Raw genomic sequence first — 24,531 nt, 5'->3', positions numbered from 1 at the left:
ATATTTTGATAGATCGGACATCTACGAACTCAGCAATATCTAATGTGTATTTTTTTTCTTTTTAAAAAGCTTAATTTTTAATGGGGGAAAAGGAGGTCATGCTGCAGTACTGCTGTGTGTAGTGAAAATCACGCTCTCCTTTAAGCGGCAGTCATGGGCTGGCTTTCACAGGAATACAGCGATGATATGCAGAGGTATCTTCCGCAGACCCCTGACTGTCACGGAAGCCCTTCGATGTCCCGACATCATGCAGCAGGCACGCTGATAAGCGGTTAGAACAGTGTGCCTCCCCCTGCCAGCGACTGTAAAAGCAGCAGTGAGAGATAGAAAATAGCATTTCAACAGGTCAATAGCCACGGACACAGCTGTTGGCATCAACTGATGGCCGAATATCACATCCATCATCTGCCGGGAAAGATGTGGGCTCATCTTACTAAACCGCATCAAAGGCAGGGAGCCGGCACATAGCGTACCAAGCATGTAATATGTCGTTAAGGGGTTAAAATACGTCCTGAAGGCAGATTCTCAGAGAGATCAGTTTCCAGCTCGCGGATCTTAACTGCAGATATACATATAAGAAAACATGCATCTCTCTGGGCTAAGACATCATATTGCAGATATCAAGGTATCAATTTACTTTCTATGACCTCCATGCCCATACATAGAAAAGTTGATCCTACTAAGGCTGCTTTCACACGTCCGGTTTTTGCAGTGTGGCTCAATCCGGCTCAAAAACCTATGCAACGGATGCGGCGAAAAAAACGGATCCGTTTCATAAGTTTTTCCACGCGGCCCGTCCGTTTGACGGATACGGCTTGATATTGAGCATGCGCAGTGCAAAAAAAACGCATCCGGATGCGGTTTTTGCCGCAGGACGCCGCATCTTGCGTCCATAGGCTTGGATTGTAAATCGCGCCGAATCCAGCGCGATGCAGTTTTTCGCCGCACCAAAAAAACGTGCCAGGCAACGTTCCATCCAGCCACCGCATGGGCTAAATATGTCGCATCCGGCAAAAAATGAACGCAACGCAAGGCCATGCGGCACAATACGGCGCTAACGCAAGTCTATGAAGAAAAAACGCAACCGGCGGAAAAAAAAAAAACAAAAACGGTTGCGTTTTTTCTGCAAAGCGCCGTATTGTGCCGCTCAGCAAAAACCAGATGTGAAAGCAGCCTAACAGAGTCCCTTTAATAATCAATTTTTATCAACATAATACAAAAATTAATGAGCAAAAGAGAAATGTAAATCAAATCAATATTTGGTGCCATCCTTTGCCTTCAAAACAGCATCAATTCTTCTAGGTAGACTAGTACACAGCTTGTAAAGGAACTCGGCAGAGAATGTTCCAAACATCTTGGGAGAAGTACAGTGAGTACGGAAAGTATTCAGACCCTTTACATTTTTCACGCTTTGTTTCATTACAGCCATTTGATAAATCCAAAAAGTTCATTTTTTTTCTCATTAATGTACACTCTGCACTCCATCTTGTCAGAAAAAAACAGAAATGTACAAATTTTTGCAAATTATTAAACACGAAAAACTGAAATATCACATGGTCATAAGTATTCAGACCCTTTTCTCAGTATTGAGTTGAAGCACCTTTTGAGCTAGTACAGCCATGAGTCTTCTTGGGAATGATACAAGTTTTTCACACCTGGATTTGGGGATCCTCTGCCATTCTTCCTGCAGATCCTCTCCAGTTCCGTCAGGTTGGATGGTGAACGTTGGTGGACAGCCATTTTCAGGTCTCTCCAGAGATGCTCAATTGGGTTTAGATCAGGGCTCTGGCTGGGCCAGTCAAAAATGGTCACAGAGTTGTTCTGAACCCACTCCTTTGTTATTTTAGTTGTGTGCTTAGGATCATTGGCTGAAGGTTCACCTTCCAACAAGACAAGTCTGAGGTCCAGAGCACTCTGGAAGAGGTGTTCTTCCAGGATCTCTCTATATTTGGCCGCATTCATCTTTCCTTCAATTGTAACCAGTCGTCCTGTCCCTGCAGCTGAACAAAAACACCCTCATAGCATGATGCTGCCACCACCATGTTTCACTGTTGGGATTGGGCAGGTGTTGATCAGTGCCTGGTTTTCTCCACACATTCCGCTTAGAATTAACACCAAAAAGTTCTATCTTCGTCTCATCAGACCAGAGAATCTTATTTCTCATAGTCTGGGAGTCCTTCATGTGTTTTTTTGCCAACTCTATGTGGGCTTTCATATGTCTTGCACTGAGGAGAGGCTTCAATTGGGCCATTCTGCCATAAGGGTCAAACTGGTGGAGGGCTGCAGTGATAGTTGACTTTGCGGAACTCTCTCCCATCTCCTTACTGCATCTCTGGAGCTCAGCCACAGTGATCTTGGGGTGGTTCTTTACCTCCCTTACCAAGGCTCTTCTCCCACGATTGCTCAGTTTGGCTGCATGGCCAGGTCTAGGAAGAGTTCTGATGATCCCAAACGTCTTCCATTTAAGGATTGTGGAGGCCACTGTGCTCTTAAGAACCTTGAGTACTGCAGAAATTCTTTTGTAACCTTGGCCAGATCTGTGCCTTGGCACAATTCTGTCTGAGCTTCTTTGGCAGTTCTTTTGACTTTATAATTCTCATTTGGTCTGACATGCACTATGAGTTGTGAGATCGTATATAGACAGGACTTGATTTGGAAAGGCACACACCTATCAGTTTAACCACAGCTGGACTCCAAGGAAGCAGTAGAACCTTCTCAAGGAGGATTACAAGGAAATGGACAGCATGTGACATATCTGAGTGTCTGAGCAAAGGGTCTGAATACTAATGACCATGTGATATTACAGCTTATCTTGTTTAATAAATTAGCAAAAATGTTTACATTTCTAGGGGGTTTTTCTGTCAAGATGGGGCGCAGAGTGTACATTAATGAGAGAAAAAAAAGAATTTTGTTACTTACCGTAAATTCTTTTTCTTATAGTTCCGTATTGGGAGACCCAGACCATGGGTGTTTAGCTTCTGCCTCCGAAGGACACACAAAGTACTACACTTAAAAAAAAAAAGTGTAGCTCCTCCCTCTGAGCTTATACACCCCCTGGTAGCCAGTCCTAGCCAGTTTAGTGCAAAAGCTGAAGGAGAATAGCCACCCACAAGTAGAACAGAGTAAGAACTGGAACAACCGGAGACTCTGTCCACGACAACAGCCGGTAATAACACACGGAACAAGAAAATTGCCAACAGGCAACAGGGAGGGTGCTGGGTCTCCCAATACGGAACTATAAGAAAAAGAATTTACGGTAAGTAACAAAATTCTCTTTTTCTTTATCGTTCCTTTGGGAGACCCAGACCATGGGACGTTCCAAAGCTGTCCCTGGGTGGGAATAAACAGAAAAAACTAAGAAGTAGGCGGAGCCTAACTTCACAAGTGGGCGACAGCCGCCTGAAGGATGCGTCTGCCCAAGCTCGCATCTGCCGAAGCATGAGCATGCACTTGGTAGTGCTTCGAAAAGGTATGCAGGCTAGTCCAAGTGGCAGCCTGACAGACTTGTTGAGCCGTAGCCTGGTGCCTAAAAGCCCAAGAGGCACCGACAACTCTGGTCGAGTGTGCTTTGATCCCCGGCGGGGGAGGCACCTGAGTACTCTGGTAGGCGTCCGAAATGGTCGATCTAATCCAACGGGCCAAGGTCGGCTTAGAAGCAGAGAGACCCTTGCGCCGCCCTGTGGTTAGCACAAAAAGAGAGGTGCACCGCCTAAGCGCAGCGGTGCGAGACACAAATCCGGAGAGCACGCACCAGATCTAGAGTATGCAGCGCTTTCTCAAAGCGATGAACAGGGGCCGGACAGAAGGAAGGCAAGGAAATATCCTGGTTAAGGTGGAAGGGAGAGACCACCTTAGGAAGAAAGTCCGGGGTCGGACGGAGAACTACCTTGTCTTGGTGAAAAACCAAAAAAGGCGACTCCGAGGAGAGCTCAGCCAAATCAGAGACTCTCCTGAGAGAAGTTATGGCAACTAGAAAGGCCACCTTTTGAGAAAGACGATACAAAGAAACCTCCCTAAGAGGCTCAAAGGGGGGTTTCTGCAATACCGTGAGGACCAAGTTAAGGTCCCAGGGATCCAAGGGCCGCCGATAAGGCGGAATGATGTGAGACGCACCTTGCATGAAGGTGCGGATTTGAGCCAGCCGGGCGATACGCCGCTGGAACAGCACTGATAGAGCTGAGACTTGTCCCTTGAGAGAGTTAAGGGACAGTCCTAGCTGCAGACCGGACTGTAAAAAAGACAGAAGGGTCGGTAACGAGAATGGCCAAGGAGAATGGCCGGAAGAGCGACACCAGGACAGGAAAATTTTCCAAGTCCTGTGATAGATCTTGACGGAGGAAGACTTACGGGCCCGGGTCATAGTGGAGATGGCTTCAGGAGGAATACCAGAAGCCGTCAAAATCCAGGACTCAAGAGCCACGCCGTCAATTTGAGTGCCGCAGAATTCGGGCGGAAAAACGGACCTTGCGAGAGCAGGTCTGGACGATCCGGAAGATGCCACGGCATCTCCACGGACAGTTGGAGCAGGTCCGGATACCAAGCTCGCCTGGGCCAGTCCGGTGCAATGAGGATGACTCGACGGCCCTCCATTCTGATCTTGCGCAGGACTCTGGGCAAGAGAGCTAGAGGGGGAAACATGTAGGACAGACGAAACTGGGACCAGTCTTGAACCAGAGCGTCCGCGGCGAAGGCCTGAGGATCGTGGGAGCGAGCCACGTAAACCGGAACCTTGTTGTTGTGACGGGATGCCATTAGGTCCACGTCTGGAGTGCCCCATTTGCGGCAGATTGACTGAAACACTGCCGGGTGCAGGGACCACTCGCCACAGTCCACGGATTGACGGCTGAGATAATCAGCCTCCCAGTTTTCTACGCCAGGGATGTGGACTGCGGATATGGTGGACTTTGAGTCCTCCGGCCATTGAAGAATGCGTTGGACTTCCAACATTGCCAGGCGGCTGCGTGTCCCGCCTTGGTGATTTATGTAGGCAACCGCTGTCGCGTTGTCTGACTGGACTCGAATGTGCCTGCCCGCCAACAGGTGGTGAAAGGCTAGGAGAGCTAGAAGCACAGCTCTGGTTTCCAGCACATTGATTGAAAGGGCTGACTCGGACGGAGTCCAAGTGCCCTGAGCTCTGTGTTGGAGATGTACCGCTCCCCAGCCGGATAGGCTGGCATCCGTGGTGAGAATCACCCAGGACGGAGCCAGGAAGGAGCGCCCTTGGGACAGGGAGAGGGGTCGAAGCCACCACTGAAGAGAGCTCCTGGTCCGTGGCGACAGAGCTACTAACCACTGTAAGGAGGAAGGCCGCTTGTCCCAACAGCGGAGGATGTCCAGCTGCAGAGGACGCAGATGGAACTGGGCAAAGGGAACCGCCTCCATGGAAGCCACCATTTGACCCAGCACCTGCATCAGGCGCCTGAGGGAATAACGGCGGGGCCTCAGGAGAGAGCGCACCGCTAGCCGGAGAGACTGCTGTTTGATTAAGGGCAACTTCACAAGTGCCGGCAAAGTCTCGAACTGCATCCCTAGGTACGTGAGACTCTGGGTCGGAGTCAGAGTGGATTTGTGAAGATTGACAATCCACCCGAATTGGGCTAGGGTGGCGAGAGTGAGCGAAACACTCCGCTGACAGTCTGCGCTGGATGGACCCTTGACCAGAAGGTCGCCCAGGTAAGGGAGCACTGCCAACCCCTGGGGGTGCAGGACCGCAATCACTGCCGCCATGACCTTGGTGAATACCCGAGGGGCCTTGGCTAACCCGAAGGGGAGAGCCACGAATTGGAAATGATCCTCTCCTATCGCAAAACGTAACCAACGCTGATGTGACACTGCGATTGGCAGTAGATAGGCATCTCTGATGTCGATGGACGCCAGGAACTCCCCTTGGGTCATAGAGGCAATGACTGATCGCAGGGACTCCATGCGAAAATGCCGCACCCGAACATGCTTGTTGATAAGCTTGAGATCCAGGATGGGCCCCTATAAAAGAGCGGGAACTGGGACAATCACTCAGTTTGCCTGCAAGGACGCCACGGCCTGCGAGAAGGCGGCTGCCTTGGAGCAGGGGGGAGTTGAGAGAAAAAATCTGTTTGGAGGGCTGGAAGAGAATTCTATCCTGTAGCCGTGAGATATGATGTCTCTTACCCACTGATCGGAGACTTGCTTTAACCAAGCGTCGCCAAAGTGGGAGAGCCTGCCGCCGACTAAGGACGTGGTTGGAGCGGGCCGAGAGTCATAAGGAAGCTGCCTTAGTGGCAGAACCTCCTGCGGTCTTCTGCGGACGCGCTTTTAGGCGCCAGTTGGATTTCTGATCCTTGGCTGAGTTAGCGGACGAGGCGGAAGGCTTAGAGGATGACCAGTTGGAGGAACGAAAGGAACGAAACCTCGATTGATTCCTACCCTGGGCGGGTTTCCTGGTCTTGGTTTGTGGCATGGAAGTACTCTTCTCGCCAGTAGCTTCTTTAATAATTTCATCCAGCTGTTCACCGAACAGCCGTGAACCAGCAAAAGGGAGCCCAGCAAGAAACTTCTTGGAAGAAGCATCTGCCTTCCACTCTCGAAGCCACAAAATCCTGCGGATAACAAGAGAATTAGCTGAAGCCACCGCAGTGCGGTGAGCAGCCTCTAGCATGGCAGACATGGCATAAGATGAAAAAGCTGAAGCCTGAGCAGTTAAAGTAACCATCTCAGGCATAGATTCCTTGGTGAGGGAATGCATCTCCTCTAGAGAAGCAGAGATGGCTTTAAGAGCCCACACTGCTGCAAAAGTCGGGGAAAACGCGGCCCCCACAGCTTCATACACAGATTTGGCCAGAAGGTCAATCTGACGGTCAGTGGAATCCTTAAGTGAGGTGCCGTCAGCCACCGACACAACGGTCCGGGCTGATAGCCTAGACACCGGAGGGTCTACCTTTGGGGAGTGAGACCACTCCTTGACCACCTCAGGTGGAAATGGAAACCGTCATCAGAACCACGCTTTGGAAAGCGTTTGTCAGGGCAGGCCCTGGGTTTGGTCACAGCGGTCTGAAAACTGGAGTGGTTAAAGAACACATTCTTCACTCTCTTAGGCGAGGTAAACTGATGTTTTTCTGCCAAAGAGAGTTGCTCCTCTGACACTGGCGGATTGAGATCCAGCACAGAATTAATAGAAGCAATCAAATCACTAAGGTCCGAGTCACCCTCAGAGAAATCGATGGGATACATAGCCTCCGAGCCCCCAGTGAGGGCATCCTCCTCATCTTGAGAGTCAGCTCTTGAGACAGAGCCGTGGGATGGGGAGGGGAGGAAACCCTGCGCCTTCTCTTAGAAGGACGGGGTCTGGGATCAGATGATGAATCCTCCGTGAGCTCTGATGGACGGAGGTGAGAGGATAGGAATCCTCTGTCAAGAGTATTAGAGGCACCCTGTGAGGGGGGCTGATGCACATTCATCAAAGTCCTGGACAAAAGTCCCATGGACTCAGCAAATGACTGGGATATGGACCTAGAAAAGGACTCTACCCAGGCCGGGGGGTCAGTCACAGGTGCAGCAGCAGCAGCCTGAGAGACCACTGGGGGTGTGACTCCAGGCTGTGGCACCGCCAAGTTAGAGCAACCATCACAGTGTGGATAAATGCTCGGCTCAGGCAGCAGGAGCTTACATGCAGTGCAGGCAGCATAAAGCTTTGGAGCCTTGCTCCTTGTGTGAGACATGCTGCTGGAGTGGGGGCTTTGCAGAGAATGAACCCCAGGGAGAATATACAGAGGTCCACAACCGGAGACCGGCTGTGGCTTACCAGACCGCTGAGCGCGGTGTTGTGTGCCCTCCAGATCCCGAAGCCCGGTCCCCCAGTGCGCAGCACTTCAGCAGAGATGCAGAATGCAGGATGTCCCAGAGCAGAGTGAACTTTGCCTGAGAAATGGCCGCCGGAGCGAAGAGGGGTCGGGACTAGGGGCGTTGCTATAAAAGAGCGGGAACAGGAGGGCTATAGAGACCTGCAGGGAAGGAGGGACGCCCCAGCAGTGGGGAGTGTCCCTCCCCTGTGTAGAACGGCCGCCGGGAGGAGCCGAACTTGTCCCTCTGCATGAGTGACATGCGAGGGCAGGAAAACGAAACTAGGCTTCCGGCGAAGCCGGGGCCTAAATTTAATCGGCGAGGCCGACAAGCAGGCACCATCGGCGCGGTTCTCTGGCAAAAGCTGGAGAACCCGCCGGAAAAGTTAAAAACAAATCACATACAGCATACTCTCCCCATACAATAAAGAACCGGGACCCCCAACATAAACGTCTCAGGTACTTAGCTGCTGAGACGCAGGGCCATGTCCCTGGGGATGAGTGCTCCGGTCCAACAGAATCCTCAAGGGGCTGTGGATGGAGACCGGACTCCTGCCAGGCATGGAGACCGTGCTGGCTCCCACTTCAAGCCAGAGCCCAGAAGGGATGGTGAAGGAGCGCGGCATGTAAGGCTTCAGCCTTGTAAATCAACCTTAACAACACCGCCGACACAGTGGGGTGAGAAGGGACATGCCGGGAGTCCAGACATGGACCCGCTTTTCTTCAAACTCTTTCCAAAAGTCAAACAAATCAGATGAGAATGCATGTGTGGATGTATGACCTCCTGAACACAAAGCGATAAACTGGCTAGGACTGGCTACCAGGGGGTGTATAAGCTCAGAGGGAGGAGCTGCACTTTTTAGTGTAGTACTTTGTGTGTCCTCCGGAGGCAGAAACTAAACACCCATGGTCTGGGTCTCCCAAAGGAACGATAAAGAAAAAATGAACTTTTTAATTTACCAAATGGCTGCAATGAAACAAAGAGGGAAAAATTTAAAGTGGCCTGAATACTTTCCATACACACAAACCTTCTCTGGATGTAGGCTTGAGTAAATCTTTTGTCTCTTCATGTAATCCCAGGCAGACCAAGTTGAGATGAGGGATCATTTCTAAGACTTTTCTTTTTTCCTTACACTGAAGATAGTAGAAATGTCCCATTTAAAAAAAGAGAATTTTGTTTACTTACCGTAAATTCTTTTTCTTATAGTTCCGTAATGGGAGACCCAGACCATGGGGTGAATAGCTTCTGCCTCCGGAGGACACACAAAGTACTACACTAAAAAGTGTAGCTCCTCCCTCTGAGCATATACACCCCCTGGATAACCAAATATAGCCAGTTTAGTGCAAAAGCTGAAGGAGAATAGCCACCCACAAGTAGAGATAGAGCAAAAACCGGAACAACCGGAGCCTCTGTCTACAACAACAGCCGGTGATAACACGCGGAACAAGAAACTGCCAACAGGCAACAGGGAGGGTGCTGGGTCTCCCATTACGGAACTATAAGAAAAATAATTTACGGTAAGTAAACAAAATTCTCTTTTTCTTCATCGTTCCTATGGGAGACCCAGACCATGGGACGTTCCAAAGCTGTCCATGGGTGGGAATAAACAGAAAACTGAGAAGTAGGCGAAACCTAACTTCACAAATGGGCGACAGCCGCCTGAAGGATGCGTCTGCCCAAGCTCGCATCCGCCGAAGCATGAGCATGCACTTGGTAGTGCTTCGCAGACCGGACTGTAGAAAGGACAGGATGGTCGGCAAGGAAAAAGGCCAAGGAGCATGGCCGGAAGAACGACACCAGGACAGGAAAATTCTCCTGTGATAAATTTTTGCCGAGGAAGACTTCCGAGCCCGAGTCATAGCGGAGATGACTTCAGGAGGAATGCCAGAAGTCGTCAAGATCCAGGACTCAAGAGCCACGCCGTCAATCTGAGAGCCGCAGAATTCTGGCGGAAAAACGGACCTTGTGAGAGAAGGTCTGGGCGGTCCGGGAGATGCCACGGCACCTCTACGGACAGATGGAGCAGGTCTGGGTACCAAGGTCGCCTGGGCCAGTCTGGAGCAATGAGGATGACCCGACGGCCCTCCATTCTGATCTTGCGCAGGACTCTGGGCAAGAGAGCTAGAGGGGGAAACACGTAAGACAGACGAAACTGGGACCAATCTTGAACCAGCGCGTCCCCTGAACACAAAGCATTGAATTGGCTATATTTGGTTATCCAGGGGGTGTATATGCTCAGAGGGAGGAGCTACACTTTTTAGTGTAGCACTTTGTGTGTCCTCCGGAGGCAGAAGCTATACACCCCATGGTCTGGGTCTCCCATAGGAACGATGAAGAAATTAATTTTTTCAATAGTTAGAAGACCAAAAAAAAAAAAAAATTAAAAAAAAGGGAACCAGTTACCACATTTGGCGACTAAGCTGCGGCCAGCACCAGTGAGCTCTTATATACAGCATTCCAAAATATTGTATATAAGAGCTCCGGCCACTCTGTGTAACGTAAAAAACAGCTTTATAATACTCACTTAAGGGGTGGTCTCATCCGATAGGTGTCGCTGCTCTCCAGTCCGGCGCCTCCTCCCTGCGGTGATCCCCATCCTCCTTACTCGCAGGCCCGTGTGAATGACGTATCATATGTCCCCCACAAAGGTCAGCATTGCGGTCCTGAGGAGGCACACTTTGATCTGTCCGGCTGAGGGCAGATCCAAAGTACTGTAATGCGCAGGCATGAGGAAATGTTAAATTGATCTGCCCTCAGCAAGGGGGGGGGGGAATCAAAGTGCGCCTGTGCAGAATCAAAAAGCTGGCCTGTGTGGACGACGTAGATTGCGTCAAGCACACGAGCCTGCGAAGGAGGACGGTGATTGCAACAGAAAGAAGGCGTTGGACCAGATAACAGCAACATCCATTAGACCACACCAATCCCTAGGTAAAGTATTATAAAAGTCTTTTTTATGTTCTGCAGAGCGGCCTGGGCTCTTATATACAGTATTCTGGAATACTGAATATAAAAGAGCTCAGTGGTGGTGGCCGCACCTTATAGTCACCAAATCTAGTGACCGGTTCCTTTTAACATTTTGATATTTTCAACTGTTAAACACTAGAGGGAGCAGCTGCTGACATTGTCATGAAAACCCATTGTAACGCTCGCTCGCATTACAGCTGCAGTAAATTTGGGCCGAATCTATTTGCATGTGTCTTACATCACTCATCCTCTCCCTTTCTGGGTGTCTGCAAAGGTGTGGGGAAGGGGTAAGGTTTTGGATCACAGTGCAAAGCCATTTTTTTTCTTGACTACAATGTGATACTGAAATGCAGACCGTGTCAAAAACGTCTGCTGGCAGCAAAGATTTTTCCACAGAGTACAATTCATGTTCATGGCGATTACCATAAAGGTTAATTTTTACTTTATTTTCTCAATCCCCAGGGAGGACTTTAATCTGAACCTTAATACACTTCACATTGTACTATTAATGTCAGGCTGCCTGACCTACTCTCACTGCTGCTGAACACTAAGCTGTGACCGAGGGGAAGTGTAGCTCAGCGCAAAGCCCTGGTCTACAATAAGATGGCACCTGGCTCCACCAACAGCGGTGACCTGGCAGCCCATGGGGAGCGCACTGTCCCCTCCAGAGGCTGAGGAAACACTAGGAAACCAAGGTTGGACACTAACTCCATGGCCTGGGGGTGCTGTGGCTCTTTATTTTTTGTCTTTTTTAATAACATTTTGTTTTTTTACTTTCCATGTATTTGTTAGTTTCCTCAAAGTACTTGAGCCGTCGATTATCTGATCGCTTGCACTATATACAGCAATACTATAGTATTTATATGTATAGGAAAAATCACGGTCTCCTCTGAACGCCAGCTATAGAACGGATTTCACAGGAGTACCGCATGACTGCATCACGAGCGTTTCAATGACTGCCAGCAAGCATTAAATGTATGTCAGGTTAACAGCAACAGGCGGAGCTCTGCTCTATACACAGCAGCTAGAGATAGATGATGGCTGAATAACATGGCCATTATCTGCCAGGAAAGATGCGGCCTCAGCATGCGAGCCTGCATCAAAGTCAGGGAGTCGGCATAAGACGTAAATGCACATCATATGTTGGGAAGGGGTTAACTACATTGGCTGTATATTTGATGTTGTTGTCCTGTTGCAGAATAAATTTGGAGCCAGATACTTCTCTGATGGTATTGCATGATGGATATCTGCCTGTATGTCTCAGCAGCGAGGACACCAATCATCTTGACGAAATAACCAACTCCATTTGCAGAAATGCAGCCCCAAACTAGCCGGGAACCTCCACCATGCTTCACTGTGGCCTGCAGACACTCATACCGCTCTCCAGGCTTCAGGAAACTATTTTCCTTCGATTACAGCCAAATATTTCACATGTTGACATACCAGTCCAGGCAATGCTGCCATTGATTCAGTGGTTCATTAGTCTTTAAAAATTACTCAAAAGAAAAAAAAAACAAAAACGTTTGTACCGCCCCAAACATGACATAATGGAAGGTGGACTCCCTAAACCATTCTCTATAGGAGCTTACTTTCTTCTGGGTTTGGTGCTGATAAGATCGTGCTGTGCTTCTTTTTCACCTCGTCAACATTTTCTGATATTTTAGTAATATGATTTCTTATTTCTTCTACCTAAGGAAAAAAGCAAAACAAAAAATTAGGGAATTATGCGGTACATAAGTGGAAGTGGACTAATGGCTTCACTTGTTACTACTTGCAGCAAAGATGGGCTGCAGTGTGTACATCGTCTAGGCCAAAAACTAGTACTCTACCAGGATACAGCTAAACCCCCACTAAGTGGAGGCATCACAGGTGCAGGAGGAGCAAATCACACACACACCTCCATGGAATGGAGGGGGCAAGTGCTAGATTATGAAAACTGCACACTAGTGGCTTGCATAGAGCGCTGTTCACACATGCAGATAACACAGTCACAAGCCCGCAGCCTATTGATGGCTTCACTTGCTACGCAAATCAGGAAGGAAGTCATTGGACAGTTTGGAATTAAAGGGAACCTGTCACCAGATTTGGTGACTATAAACTACGGCCACCACCAATCTCCAGTCCGGTGACTCTTCTCTGCTGTGATCTCTATCCTCCTATCCAACCCAGGCCGGCATTGCGATCCTGCGCAGGCGCACTTTAATCTGCCCTGCTGAGGGCAGATCAAAGTACTGTAATGCGCAGACGCAAGAAAAGGTGAAAGACTGCCAAAGTGCACCTGCGCAGGACCTAAATGCCAGCTAGTGTGCATTACGTAGACCGCATCATGCACACCTCACAGGCATCACAAGGAGGACGGTGATCGCTGCAGAGCGGAGGTGCCAAACTGGAGAGAGGAGGCGCCAGACCGGAGCTGTGACACCCATCGGACCAGACCGCCCCCCTAGGTGAGTATTATAAAAGTATTTTTTATGATATACAGCGCAGCCTGGGCTCTTGTATACAGTATTCTGGAATGCTGTATATAACAGCTCACTGGTGGTGGCCGCAGCTTATAGTCACCAAATCTGGTGACAGGTTCCCTTCAGAATGGACGTATTTTGGGCCAGACGAAGAAGCGTTTTATTATAGTATAAAAAGTGCAGAAAGCTTTAAATGTTTATGCTGCTGTAGCCATACATGAGGCTTATTTTTGAGTTTTACATTTCAAAGGCTTCAATTATGGTCCAATGGTTAATGCTTTCATTATTTCCGGAACACACTGATTTGTTCAGCAATCTTGTGACATCAAATTGTCTCTCTAAACCCCTGCACTTATGGGTGATTTTTCATTTTTTTCCCTTCCCCTTTTCAGTCAATATGAGGTTTTGTTTTTTTGCGGGATAGGTTGTACTTTTTAATGACGCCATCATTGCCATTAATTGTACTGAAATACCAGGGAAAAAAAAAAAATTAAGTGCAACAAAATTGCAAAAAGAAGGGAATTTTGTTTACTTACCGTAAATTCCTTTTCTTCTAGCTCTAATTGGGAGACCCAGACAATTGGGTGTATAGGCTATGCCTCCGGAGGCCGCACAAAGTATTACACTTAAAAGTGTTAAGCCCCTCCCCTTCTGCCTATACACCCCCCGTGCTCCCACGGGCTCCTCAGTTTTGGTGCAAAAGCAAGAAGGAGGAAAAGATTATAAACTGGTGTAAAGTAGATTCAATCCGAAGGAATATCGGAGAACTGAAACCAAACAACATGAACAACATGTGTACACAAAAAAACAGGGGCGGGTGCTGGGTCTCCCAATTAGAGCTAGAAGAAAAGGATATTACGGTAAGTAAACAAAATTCCCTTCTTCTTTGTCGCTCTATTGGGAGACCCAGACAATTGGGATGTCCAAAAGCAATCCCTGGGTGGGTAAAATAATACCTCGTAATAGAGCCGTAAAACGGCCTCTTCCTACAGGTGGGCAACCGCCGCCTGAAGGACTCATCTACCTAGGCTGGCATCCGCCGAAGCATAGGTATGCACCTGATAGTGTTTCGTGAAAGTGTGCAGGCTCGACCAGGTAGCCGCCTGACACACCTGCTGAGCCGTAGCCTGGTGCCTCAAAGCCCAGGACGCGCCCCCGGCTCTGGTAGAATGGGCCTAGAGCCCTGAGGGAACCGGCAGCCCGGTAAGCTTCGAGAATCGGTTCCTTGATCCACCGGGCCAGGGTTGATTTGGAAGCCTGTGACCCTTTACGCTGGCCAGCGACAAGGACAAAGAGTGCATCCGAGCGGCGCAGGGGCGCCGTACGAGAAATGTAGAGTCTGAGTGCTCTCACCAGATCTAACAAGTGCAAATCCTTTTCACATTGGTGAACTGGATGAGGACAAAAAGAAGGTAAGGAAATATCCTGATTGAGATGAAAGGGGGATACCACCTTAGGGAGAAATTCCGGAACCGGACGCAGAACCACCTTATCCTGGTGAAACACCAGGAAAGGGGCTTTGCACGACAACATTGCTAGCTCAGACACTCTCCGAAGTGAAGTGACTGCTACTAGGAAAATCACTTTCTGCGAAAGGCGTGAGAAAGAAATATCCCTTATTGGATCGAATGGTGGTTTCTGAAGAACCATCAGCACCCCGTTCAGATCCCAGGGTTCTAACGGCCGCTTGTAAGGATGAACGATGTGACAACCCCCTGCAGGAACGTGCGTACCTGTGGAAGTCTGGCTAGGCGCTACTGGAAAAAACACAGAGAGCGCTGAGACTTGTCCCTTAAGGAAGCCGAGCGACAAACCCTTTTCCAGTCCAGATTGAAGGAAGGACAGAAAAATGGGCAAGGCAAAAGGCCAGGGAGAAAAACCCCGAGCAGAGCACCACGACAGGAAAATTTTTCCACGTCCTGTGGTAGATCTTGGCGGACGTTGGTTTCCTAACCTGTCTCATAGTGGCAATGACCTCTTGAGATAATCCTGAAGACGCTAGATCTAGGACTCAATGACCACAGTGTCAGGTTGAGGGCCGCAGAATTCAAATGGAAAAACGGCCCTTGAGACAGCAAGTCTGGTCGGTCTGGTAGTGCCCACGTTTGGCCTACCGTGAGATGCCACAGATCCGGGTACCACGACCTCCTCGGCCAGTCTGGAGTGACGAGGATGGCGCGGCGGCAGTCGGCCCTGATCGTGCGTAACACTCTGGGCAACTGTGCCAGCGGAGGAAACACATAAGGGAGTTGAAACTGCGACCAATTCCGAACTAAGGCGTCTGCCGCCATAGCTCTGTGATCGTGAGAGCGTGCCATGAATGCCGTGACCTTGTTGTTGTGCCGGGACGCCATTAGGTCGACGTCCGGCCTCCCTCAGCGGCAACAGATCTCAATGAAACACGCCCGGGTGAAGGGACCATTCCCCTGCGTCCATGCCCTGGCGACTGAGAAAGTCTGCTTCCCAGTTTGACGCCCGGGATGTGAACTGCGGATATGGTGGAGGCCGTGGCTTCCACCCACATCAAAATCCGCCGGACTTCCTGGAAGGCTTGCCGACTGCGTGTTCCACCTTGGTGGTTGATGTAAGCCACCACTGTGGAGTTGTCCGACTGAATTCGGATCTGCTTGCCTTCCAGCCACTGCTGGAACACTTTTTAGGGCAAGATACACTGCCCTGATCTTCAGAACATTGATCTGAAGCGAAGACTCTTGCTGAGTCCACGTACCCTAAGCCCTGTGGTGGAGAAAGACTGCTCCCCACCCTGACAGACTCGCGTCCGTCGTGACCACCTCCCAGGATGGGGGTAGGAAGGATTTCCCATGCGATAATGAAGTGGGAAGAAAGCCACCCCCTAAGGGAAGCTTTGGTTGCCTGAGAGAGGGAGACGTTCCCGTCGAGGGACGTCGGTTTCCTGTCCTATTTGCGTAGGATGTCCCAATGAAGAGGACGCAGGTGAAACTGCGCGAAAGGAACTGCCTCCATTGCTGCCACCATCTTCCCCAGGAAATGCATGAGGCCCTTCAAGGGGTGTGCTTGACCTTGAAGGAGAGATTGTAGTGAACGCTTGTTGATCAGCGGAAGCTTCACTATCGCCGATAGGGTATGAAACTCCATGCCAAGATATGTCAGCGATTGGGCTGGTGTCAGATTTGACTTTGGAAAATTGATGATCCACCCGAAACTCTGGAGAGCCTCCAGAGAAGCGTCGGGGCTGTGTTGGCATGCCTCTTGAGTGGGTGCCTTGATCAGCAGATCGTCCAAGTAAGGGATCGCCGAGTGACCCTGAGAGTGGAGGACCGCTACTACAGTAGCCCTGACCTTGGTGAAAACCCGTGGGGCTGTAGCCAGGCCGAACTGCAGTGCCACGAACTGCCGGTGTTCGTCTCCTATGGTGAAGCGCAAGGAGCGTTGGTGCTCTGGAGCCACCGGTACGTGGAGATAAGCATCTTTGATATCGATCGATGCAAGGAAATCTTCTGGGGACATTGAGTCGATGACGGAGCGGAGGGTTTCCATCCGGAACCGTCTGGTCTATACGTGTTTGTTGAGCAGTTACGGGTCCAGGACAGGACGGAAAGACCCGTCCTTCTTTGTAAGCACAAACAGGTTGGAGAAAAACCCGTGACCCTGTTGCTGAAGAGGAACAGGGACCACCACTCCTTCTGCCCTCAGGGTGCCCAGCGCCTGCAGAAGAGCCTCGGCTCGCTCGGGAGGCGGGGATAACCTGAAGAATCGAGTCGGGGGACGAGAGGCGAACTCTAACTTGTAACCGTGAGACAGAATGTCTCTCGCCCAACGGTCTTTTACCCTTGGCAGCCAGGAGTCGCAAAGGCGGGAAAGCCTGCCACCAACCAAGGATGCGGATTGAGGAGACCGAAAGCCATGAAGAAGCCGCTTTGGTAGCGGCACCTCCGGTGGTCTTTTAGGACGTGACTTAGACCGCCATGAATCGGAGAGCCCTTGATCTATTCAGAGGCCTTTTGGACGATGAGAATTGGGACCTGCCCGCGCCCCGAAAGAACCGAAACCTCGACTGCCCCATCCTCTGTTGGGGTATGTTTGGTTTGGGCTGGGGTAAGGATGTATCCTTTCCCTTGTATTGTTTGATGATTTCATCCAAACGTTCGCCAAACAGTCGGTCGCCAGAAATTGGCAAACTGGTTAAACGCTTTTTTGGAAGCAGAATCTGCCTTCCCGTTCCGTAGCCACAAGGCCCTGCAGAGTACCACCGAATTGGCGGAAGCAACCGCCATACGGCTCGCAGAGTCCAGGACAGCATTAATAGCGTAAGACGCAAATGCCGACGTCTGTGTGGCTGCGTCAATTTGCGCTTGACCTGCTGAGATAGCTTGTAGCACCCATACGGCTGCAAATGCTGGTGCAAAAGAAGCGCTGATAGCTTCATAGATGGATTTCAACCAGAGCTCCATCTGCCTGTGAGTGGCATCTTTGATTGATAGACGCTATAAGATCGTTCACTATGGCGTCCCCGTCAGGCGTATCAAGATTGAGAGCGGCCTCAGGATCAGAATCCTGATCAGCTGTCTCCGCTTCATCATCCAGGGATTCCACCCGCTGAGACCCTGACCAATATGAAGATGTCGAGGGAATTTCCCAGCGAGCTCGCTTAGACGGTCAGGGGCTGGGGTCTGTATCAGAGACCTCACTCTGGGATCTATGAGACACCCCGGGGAGACCTCTGGTCCAACTGAGGGGGGCCAGGGAGCAATGATTCAACAGTGCCCCTGTGCTGAGATACCGGTCTGGATTGCTCAGTGGATCCTGCCGGCAGAGGGGTCGTACATGCGGCGCAGGCAGCATAGTAAGCCTGTGGTTTGGCGCTCCTGCCTTTTATGGGCGCCATGCTGTTGACTTCCCTGAGCAACACAATATATATACAGAATCAACTGTGCACCATACAGTGTAAAGCATATCTTATAAACATATGATTTAAAATTACACTCCTGCACAAATGTGGCTAGCACCACAGATGCTGCATACCCCCCGCATAAAGCGGTTGTGAGGCCACCAGGGTCCCTGCCTGGGTCTGTCAGAATTTGTCCCCCTCTGCAGCATTCAAGGAGCTGACAGGAGTGGCTGCCGGCTTCTGAGGAGAGGACAGTGAGGGAGGTGGAGTATGCAAAGCATGCTCCAGCCCTCAGTGCTGCTCATCCTGTGCAGCGTCCCGCCCTTCCCCTGCTTGTCAGGGCTGTGGGCGGGAGGAGGAAACACTAGGCCGTACAAGCCGGGGACTCAAGTAATAAGCGCGGCTGCCATAAAAGCGCGGCCGCGCGGAAGTCCCCGGCGCACTACAAGTCCCAGCCGCGCCTCAGTGTCAAAACATGGCGGCGGCGGTCAGCGCGGTAGTCTCCCTACATAAACACACTCAGCGATGCCGAGTGTGTAATGGCACAGCTGCCGGCGTCCTGAGAGAGGAGGAAGCCGTGGGCGTGACCCTTAGAAAGTGCGGGAACTGGTGCCTCACAATGCAGTGAGGGGAGTGGAGTATGCAAAGCATGCTCCAGCCCTCACTGCAGCTCGTCTGTAAAGCGTCCCGCCCTTCCCCTGCCTGTCAGGGCTGTGGGCGGGAGGAGGAAACACTAGGCCGTACAAGCCGGGGACTCAAGTAATAAGCGCGGCTGCCATAAAAGCGCGGCCGCGCGGAAGTCCCCGGCGCACTACAAGTCCCAGCCGCGCCTCAGTGTTAAAAACATGGCGGCGGCGGTAGTACGGTAGTCCCCCTACATAAACACACTCAGCGACGCTGAGTGTGTAATGGCACATTAACCCAGTCAGCGCCGCGGTCCCCGGTGCACTAGCACACCCAGCAATGCTGGAGTGTTGCTGTGCGCGGTCCCCACAGGGACACAGAGTACCTCCAAGTAGCAGGGCCATGTCCCTGAACGATACTCGGCTCCTATCCAGCAGAGTCTTAGGAGCTGTGGATGAAGCACGGTCTCAGTGCCTGGAGACCGATAGGATCCCACTTCCACCAGAGCCCTGAGGGGGATGGGGAAGGAAAACAGCATGTGGGCTCCAGCCTCCGTACCCGCAATGGATACCTCAACCTTAACAACACCGCCGACAAGAGTGGGGTGAGAAGGGAGCATGCTGGGGGCCCTATATGGGCCCGCTTTTCTTCCATCCGACATGGTCAGCAGCTGCTGCTGACCCAATCTGTGGAGCTGTGCTGTGTGTGTCTGACCTCCTTCGCACAAAGCAAAAAACTGAGGAGCCCGTGGGAGCACGGGGGGTGTATAGGCAGAAGGGGAGGGGCTTAACACTTTTAAGTGTAATACTTTGTGCGGCCTCCGGAGGCATAGCCTATACACCCAATTGTCTGGGTCTCCCAATAGAGCGACAAAGAAAAAAAATGCAATTTCAGTGAATGAAGGGAATTTTGTTACTTACCGTAAATTCCTTTTCTTCTAGCTCTTATTGGGAGACCCAGACGATTGGGTGTATAGCACTGCCTCCGGAGGCCACACAAAGCAATTACACTAAAAAGTGTAAGGCCCCTCCCCTTCTGGCTATACACCCCCAGTGGGATCACTGGCTCACCAGTTTTAGTGCAAAAGCAAGAAGGAGGAAAGCCAATAACTGGTTTAAACAAATTCACTCCGAATAACATCGGAGAACTGAAAACCGTTCAACATGAACAACATGTGTACCCGCAAACAAACCAAAAATCCCGAAGGACAACAGGGCGGGTGCTGGGTCTCCCAATAAGAGCTAGAAGAAAAGGAATTTACGGTAAGTAACAAAATTCCCTTCTTCTTCGGCGCTCTATTGGGAGACCCAGACGATTGGGACGTCCAAAAGCTGTCCCTGGGTGGGTAAAGAAATACCTCATGTTAGAGCTGCAAGACAGCCCTCCCCTACGGGGAGGCAACTGCCGCCTGCAGGACTCTTCTACCTAGGCTGGCGTCCGCCGAAGCATAGGTATGCACCTGATAATGTTTGGTGAAAGTGTGCAGACTCGACCAGGTAGCCGCCTGGCACACCTGTTGAGCCGTAGCCTGGTGTCGCAATGCCCAGGACGCACCCACGGCTCTGGTAGAATGGGCCTTCAGCCCTGATGGAACCGGAAGCCCAGCAGAACGGTAGGCTTCAAGAATTGGTTCTTTGATCCATCGAGCCAGGGTGACCTTAGAAGCCTGCGACCCCTTGCGCTTACCAGCGACAAGGACAAAAAGTGCATCTGAACGGCGCAGGGGCGCTGTGCGGGAAATGTAGATTCTGAGTGCTCTCACCAGATCTAACAAATGTAAATCCTTCTCATACCGATGAACTGCATGAGGACAAAACGAAGGCAAAAAGATATCCTGATTAAGATGAAAAGAGGATACCACCTTCGGGAGAAACTCCTGAATGGGGCGCAGCACTACCTTGTCCTGGTGGAAGACCAGGAAGGGAGCCTTGGAAGACAACGCTGCTAGCTCAGACACTCTCCGAAGAGATGTGATCGCTACCAGAAAAGCCACTTTCTGTGATAGTCTAGAAAGTGAAACCTCCTTCAGAGGCTCGAAGGGCGGCTTCTGGAGGGCAACTAGTACCCTGTTCAGATCCCATGGATCTAACGGCCGCTTGTACGGGGGAACTATATGGCAAACCCCCTGTAGGAACGTGCGCACCTTAGAAAGTCGTGCTAGACGCTTCTGAAAAAAGACGGATAGCGCCGAGACTTGCCCTTTAAGGGAGCCGAGCGACAAACCTTTTTCTAACCCAGATTGGAGGAAAGAAAGAAGGGTAGGTAATGCAAATGGCCAGGGAGACACTCTCTGAGCAGAGCACCAGGATAAGAATATCCTCCACGTTCTGTGGTAGATCTTAGCAGACGTGGGCTTCCTAGCCTGTCTCATGGTGGCAACGACCCCTTGGGATAAGCCTGAAGACGCTAGGATCCAGGACTCAATGGCCACGCAGTCAGGTTCAGGGCCGCAGAATTCCGATGGAAAAACGGCCCTTGGGACAGTAAGTCTGGTCGGTCTGGTAGTGCCCACGGTTGGCCGACCGTGAGATGCCACAGATCCGGATACCACGCCCTCCTCGGCCAGTCTGGAGCGACGAGTATGACGCGGCTGCAGTCGGATCTGATCTTGCGTAGCACTCTGGGCAGGAGTGCCAGAGGTGGAAACACATAAGGGAGCCGGAACTGCGACCAATCTTGCACTAGGGCGTCTGCTGCTAGAGCTCTTTGATCGCGAGACCGTGCCATGAATGTTGGGACCTTGTTGTTGTGCCGGGACGCCATTAGGTCGACGTCCGGCCTTCCCCATCGGCGACAGATTTCCTGAAACACGTCCGGGTGAAGGGACCATTCCCCTGCGTCCATGCCCTGGCGACTGAGGAAGTCTGCTTCCCAGTTTTCTACGCCGGGGATGTGAACTGCGGATATGGTGGAGGCTGTGGCTTCCACCCACATCAGGATCCGCCGGACTTCCTGGAAGGCTTGCCGACTGCGAGTCCCTCCTTGGTGATTGATGTATGCCACCGCTGTGGAGTTGTCCGATTGAATTCGGATCTGCTTCCCTTCCAGCCACTGCTGGAAGGCTAGTAGGGCAAGAAACACTGCTCTGATTTCCAGAACATTGATCTGAAGGCTGGACTCCTGCTGAGTCCACGTACCCTGAGCCCTGTGGTGGAGAAACACTGCTCCCCACCCTGACAGACTCGCGTCTGTCGTGACCACCGCCCAGGATGGAGGTAGGAAGGACTTTCCCTGTGATAATGAGGTGGGAAGAAGCCACCACTGCAGAGAGTCCTTGGCCGTCTGGGAAAGGGAGACTTTCCTGTCCAGGGATGTCGACTTCCTGTCCCATTGGCGGAGAATGTCCCATTGAAGTGGACGCAGATGAAACTGCGCAAACGGAACCGCCTCTATTGCCGCCACCATCTTCCCGAGGAAGTGCATGAGGCGTCTTAAGGAGTGCGACTGACCTTGAAGGAGAGCCTGCACCCCTGTCTGTAGTGACCGCTGCTTGCTCAGCGGAAGCTTCACTATCGCTGAGAGAGTATGAAACTCCATGCCAAGATACGTTAGTGATTGGGTCGGTGACAGATTTGACTTTGGGAAGTTGATGATCCACCCGAACGCCTGGAGAGTCTCCAGTGCAAAATTCAGGCTGAGTTGGCATGCCTCCTGAGAGGGTGCCTTGACCAGTAGATCGTCCAAGTAAGGGATCACAGAGTGTCCGTGAGAGTGCAAGACTGCTACCACTGCTGCCATGATCTTGGTGAACACCCGGGGGGCTGTCGCCAGACCAAATGGCAGAGCCACGAACTGAAGATGTTCGTCTCCTATCACGAAGCGCAGAAAGCGTTGGTGCTCCGTAGCAATCGGCACGTGGAGATAAGCATCTTTGATGTCTATTGATGCTAGGAAATCTCCTTGGGACATTGAGGCAATGACTGAGCGGAGGGATTCCATCCGGAACCGCCTGGCGTTCACATGCTTGTTGAGCAGTTTTAGGTCCAGAACAGGACGGAAGGAGCCGTCCTTTTTTGGAACCACAAAGAGATTGGAGTAAAATCCTCGCCCCCGTTCCTGAGGGGGGACAGGGATCACGACTCCTTCTGCTCTTAGAGAGTCCACCGCCTGCAGCAGGGCATCTGCTCGGTTGGGGTGTGGGGAGGTTCTGAAGAACCGAAGTGGAGGCCGAGAACTGAACTCGATTCTGTACCCGCGAGACAAAATGTCTGTTACCCACCGGTCTTTGACCTGTGACAGCCAAATGTCGCAAAAGCGGGAGAGCCTGCCACCGACCGAGGATGCGGAGGGAGGAGGCCGAAAGTCATGAGGTAGCCGCCTTGGAAGCGGTTCCTCCATTTGCTTTCCTGGGGCGTGAGTGAGCCCGCCAGGAATCTGAGCTCCCTTGTCCTTTCTGAGTCCCTTTGGACGAGGAGAATTGGGGCTTGCCCGAGCCTCGAAAGGACCGAAACCTCGACTGCCACTTTTTCTGTTGAGGTTTACTTGCTCTGGGCTGTGGCAAGGAAGAGTCCTTACCCTTGGACTGTTTTATGATTTCAGCCAATGGCTCACCAAACAGTCTGTCCCTAGATAATGGCAAGCTGGTTAAGCATTTTTTAGAACCAGCATCTGCTTTCCAGTCCTTTAACCATAAGGCTCTGCGCAAAACCACAGAATTGGCGGCCGCCATAGAGGTACGGCTCGTAGATTCTAGGACAGCATTGATAGCATAGGTCGCAAACGCAGACATTTGCGAGGTTAGGGACGCCACCTGCGGCACTGCTGGATGCATGATAGCATCCACCTGTGCTAAACCAGCTGAAATAGCTTGTAGTGCCCACACGGCCGCGAATGCTGGAGCAAAGGACGCGCCGATAGCTTCATAGACAGATTTCAACCAAAGGTCCATCTGTCTGTCGTTGGCATCTTTAAGTGAAGCCCCATCCTCTACTGCGACTATGGATCTAGCCGCAAGCTTGGAAATTGGGGGATCCACCTTTGGGCACTGGGTCCAGCGTTTGGCCACTTCAGCGGGAAAAGGATAACGGGTATCCTTAGAACGCTTAGAGAAACGCTTGTCTGGATGAGCGTCGTGCTTCTGGATTGATTCTCTGAAGTCAGAGTGGTCCAAAAAAGCACTTAATTTACGCTTGGGATACAGGAAATGGAACTTCTCCTGCTGTGCAGCTGCCTCCTCTGCAGAAGGGGCTGGGGGAGAAATATCCAACAGCCTATTAATTGCCGATATAAGGTCATTAACCATGGCGTCACCATCAGGGGCATCCAGATTGAGAGGGCCCTCAGGATTAGAATCCTGGTCACCGTCCTCAGTCTCATCACAGAGAGATTCTTCTCGCTGAGACCCTGAGCAGTGTGATGACGTCGAGGGTCTTTCCCAGCGAGCTCGCTTAGGCTGCCTGGGACTGTCATCTGAGTCAGAGACTTCAGCTTGTGATGCTTGAGACCCCCTCGAAGTACGGACTAGTTCCAACTGAGGGGGACCAGATAGCATAGCCACAGCAGTGTCCATGGTCTGGGGAACTGGCCTGGCCTGCAAGGTCTCCAGGATTTTTGTCATAGCCTCAGACATTTTATCAGCAAACACTGCAAAGTCTGTCCCCGTCACCGGGGCAGGGTTCACAGGCGTCTCTGCCTGGGCTACCACCACCATAGGCTCTGGCTGACGAAGTGCCACTGGGACTGAACATTGCACACAATGTGGATCATTGGAGCCTGCCGGTAGATCAGCCCCACATGCAGTACAAACAGTGTACACAGCCCGTGCCTTGGCAGCCTTGCGTTTTGCGGATGACATGT

General features: G+C 51.2%; 1 protein-coding gene across 1 annotated transcript in view; it reads right to left on the bottom strand.

The window, feature by feature from the left end:
- The window catches only part of STX2 (syntaxin 2), a 94,991-nt gene that overhangs the window by 35,393 nt on the left and 35,067 nt on the right, over positions 1–24,531 (bottom strand). Inside the window, exon 3 of the mRNA XM_075322195.1 lies at positions 12,369–12,468. Within this exon, the coding sequence (XP_075178310.1) occupies positions 12,369–12,468 (100 nt within the window). The remainder of the gene's footprint in view (positions 1–12,368; positions 12,469–24,531) is intronic.

Source organism: Anomaloglossus baeobatrachus, chromosome 1, assembly GCF_048569485.1.
Source record: "Anomaloglossus baeobatrachus isolate aAnoBae1 chromosome 1, aAnoBae1.hap1, whole genome shotgun sequence".
NCBI classification, from domain to species: domain Eukaryota; kingdom Metazoa; phylum Chordata; class Amphibia; order Anura; family Aromobatidae; genus Anomaloglossus; species Anomaloglossus baeobatrachus.
Note: the sequence above shows the minus strand (reverse complement) of the source record. Positions and strands in the feature narration are given on the sequence as shown.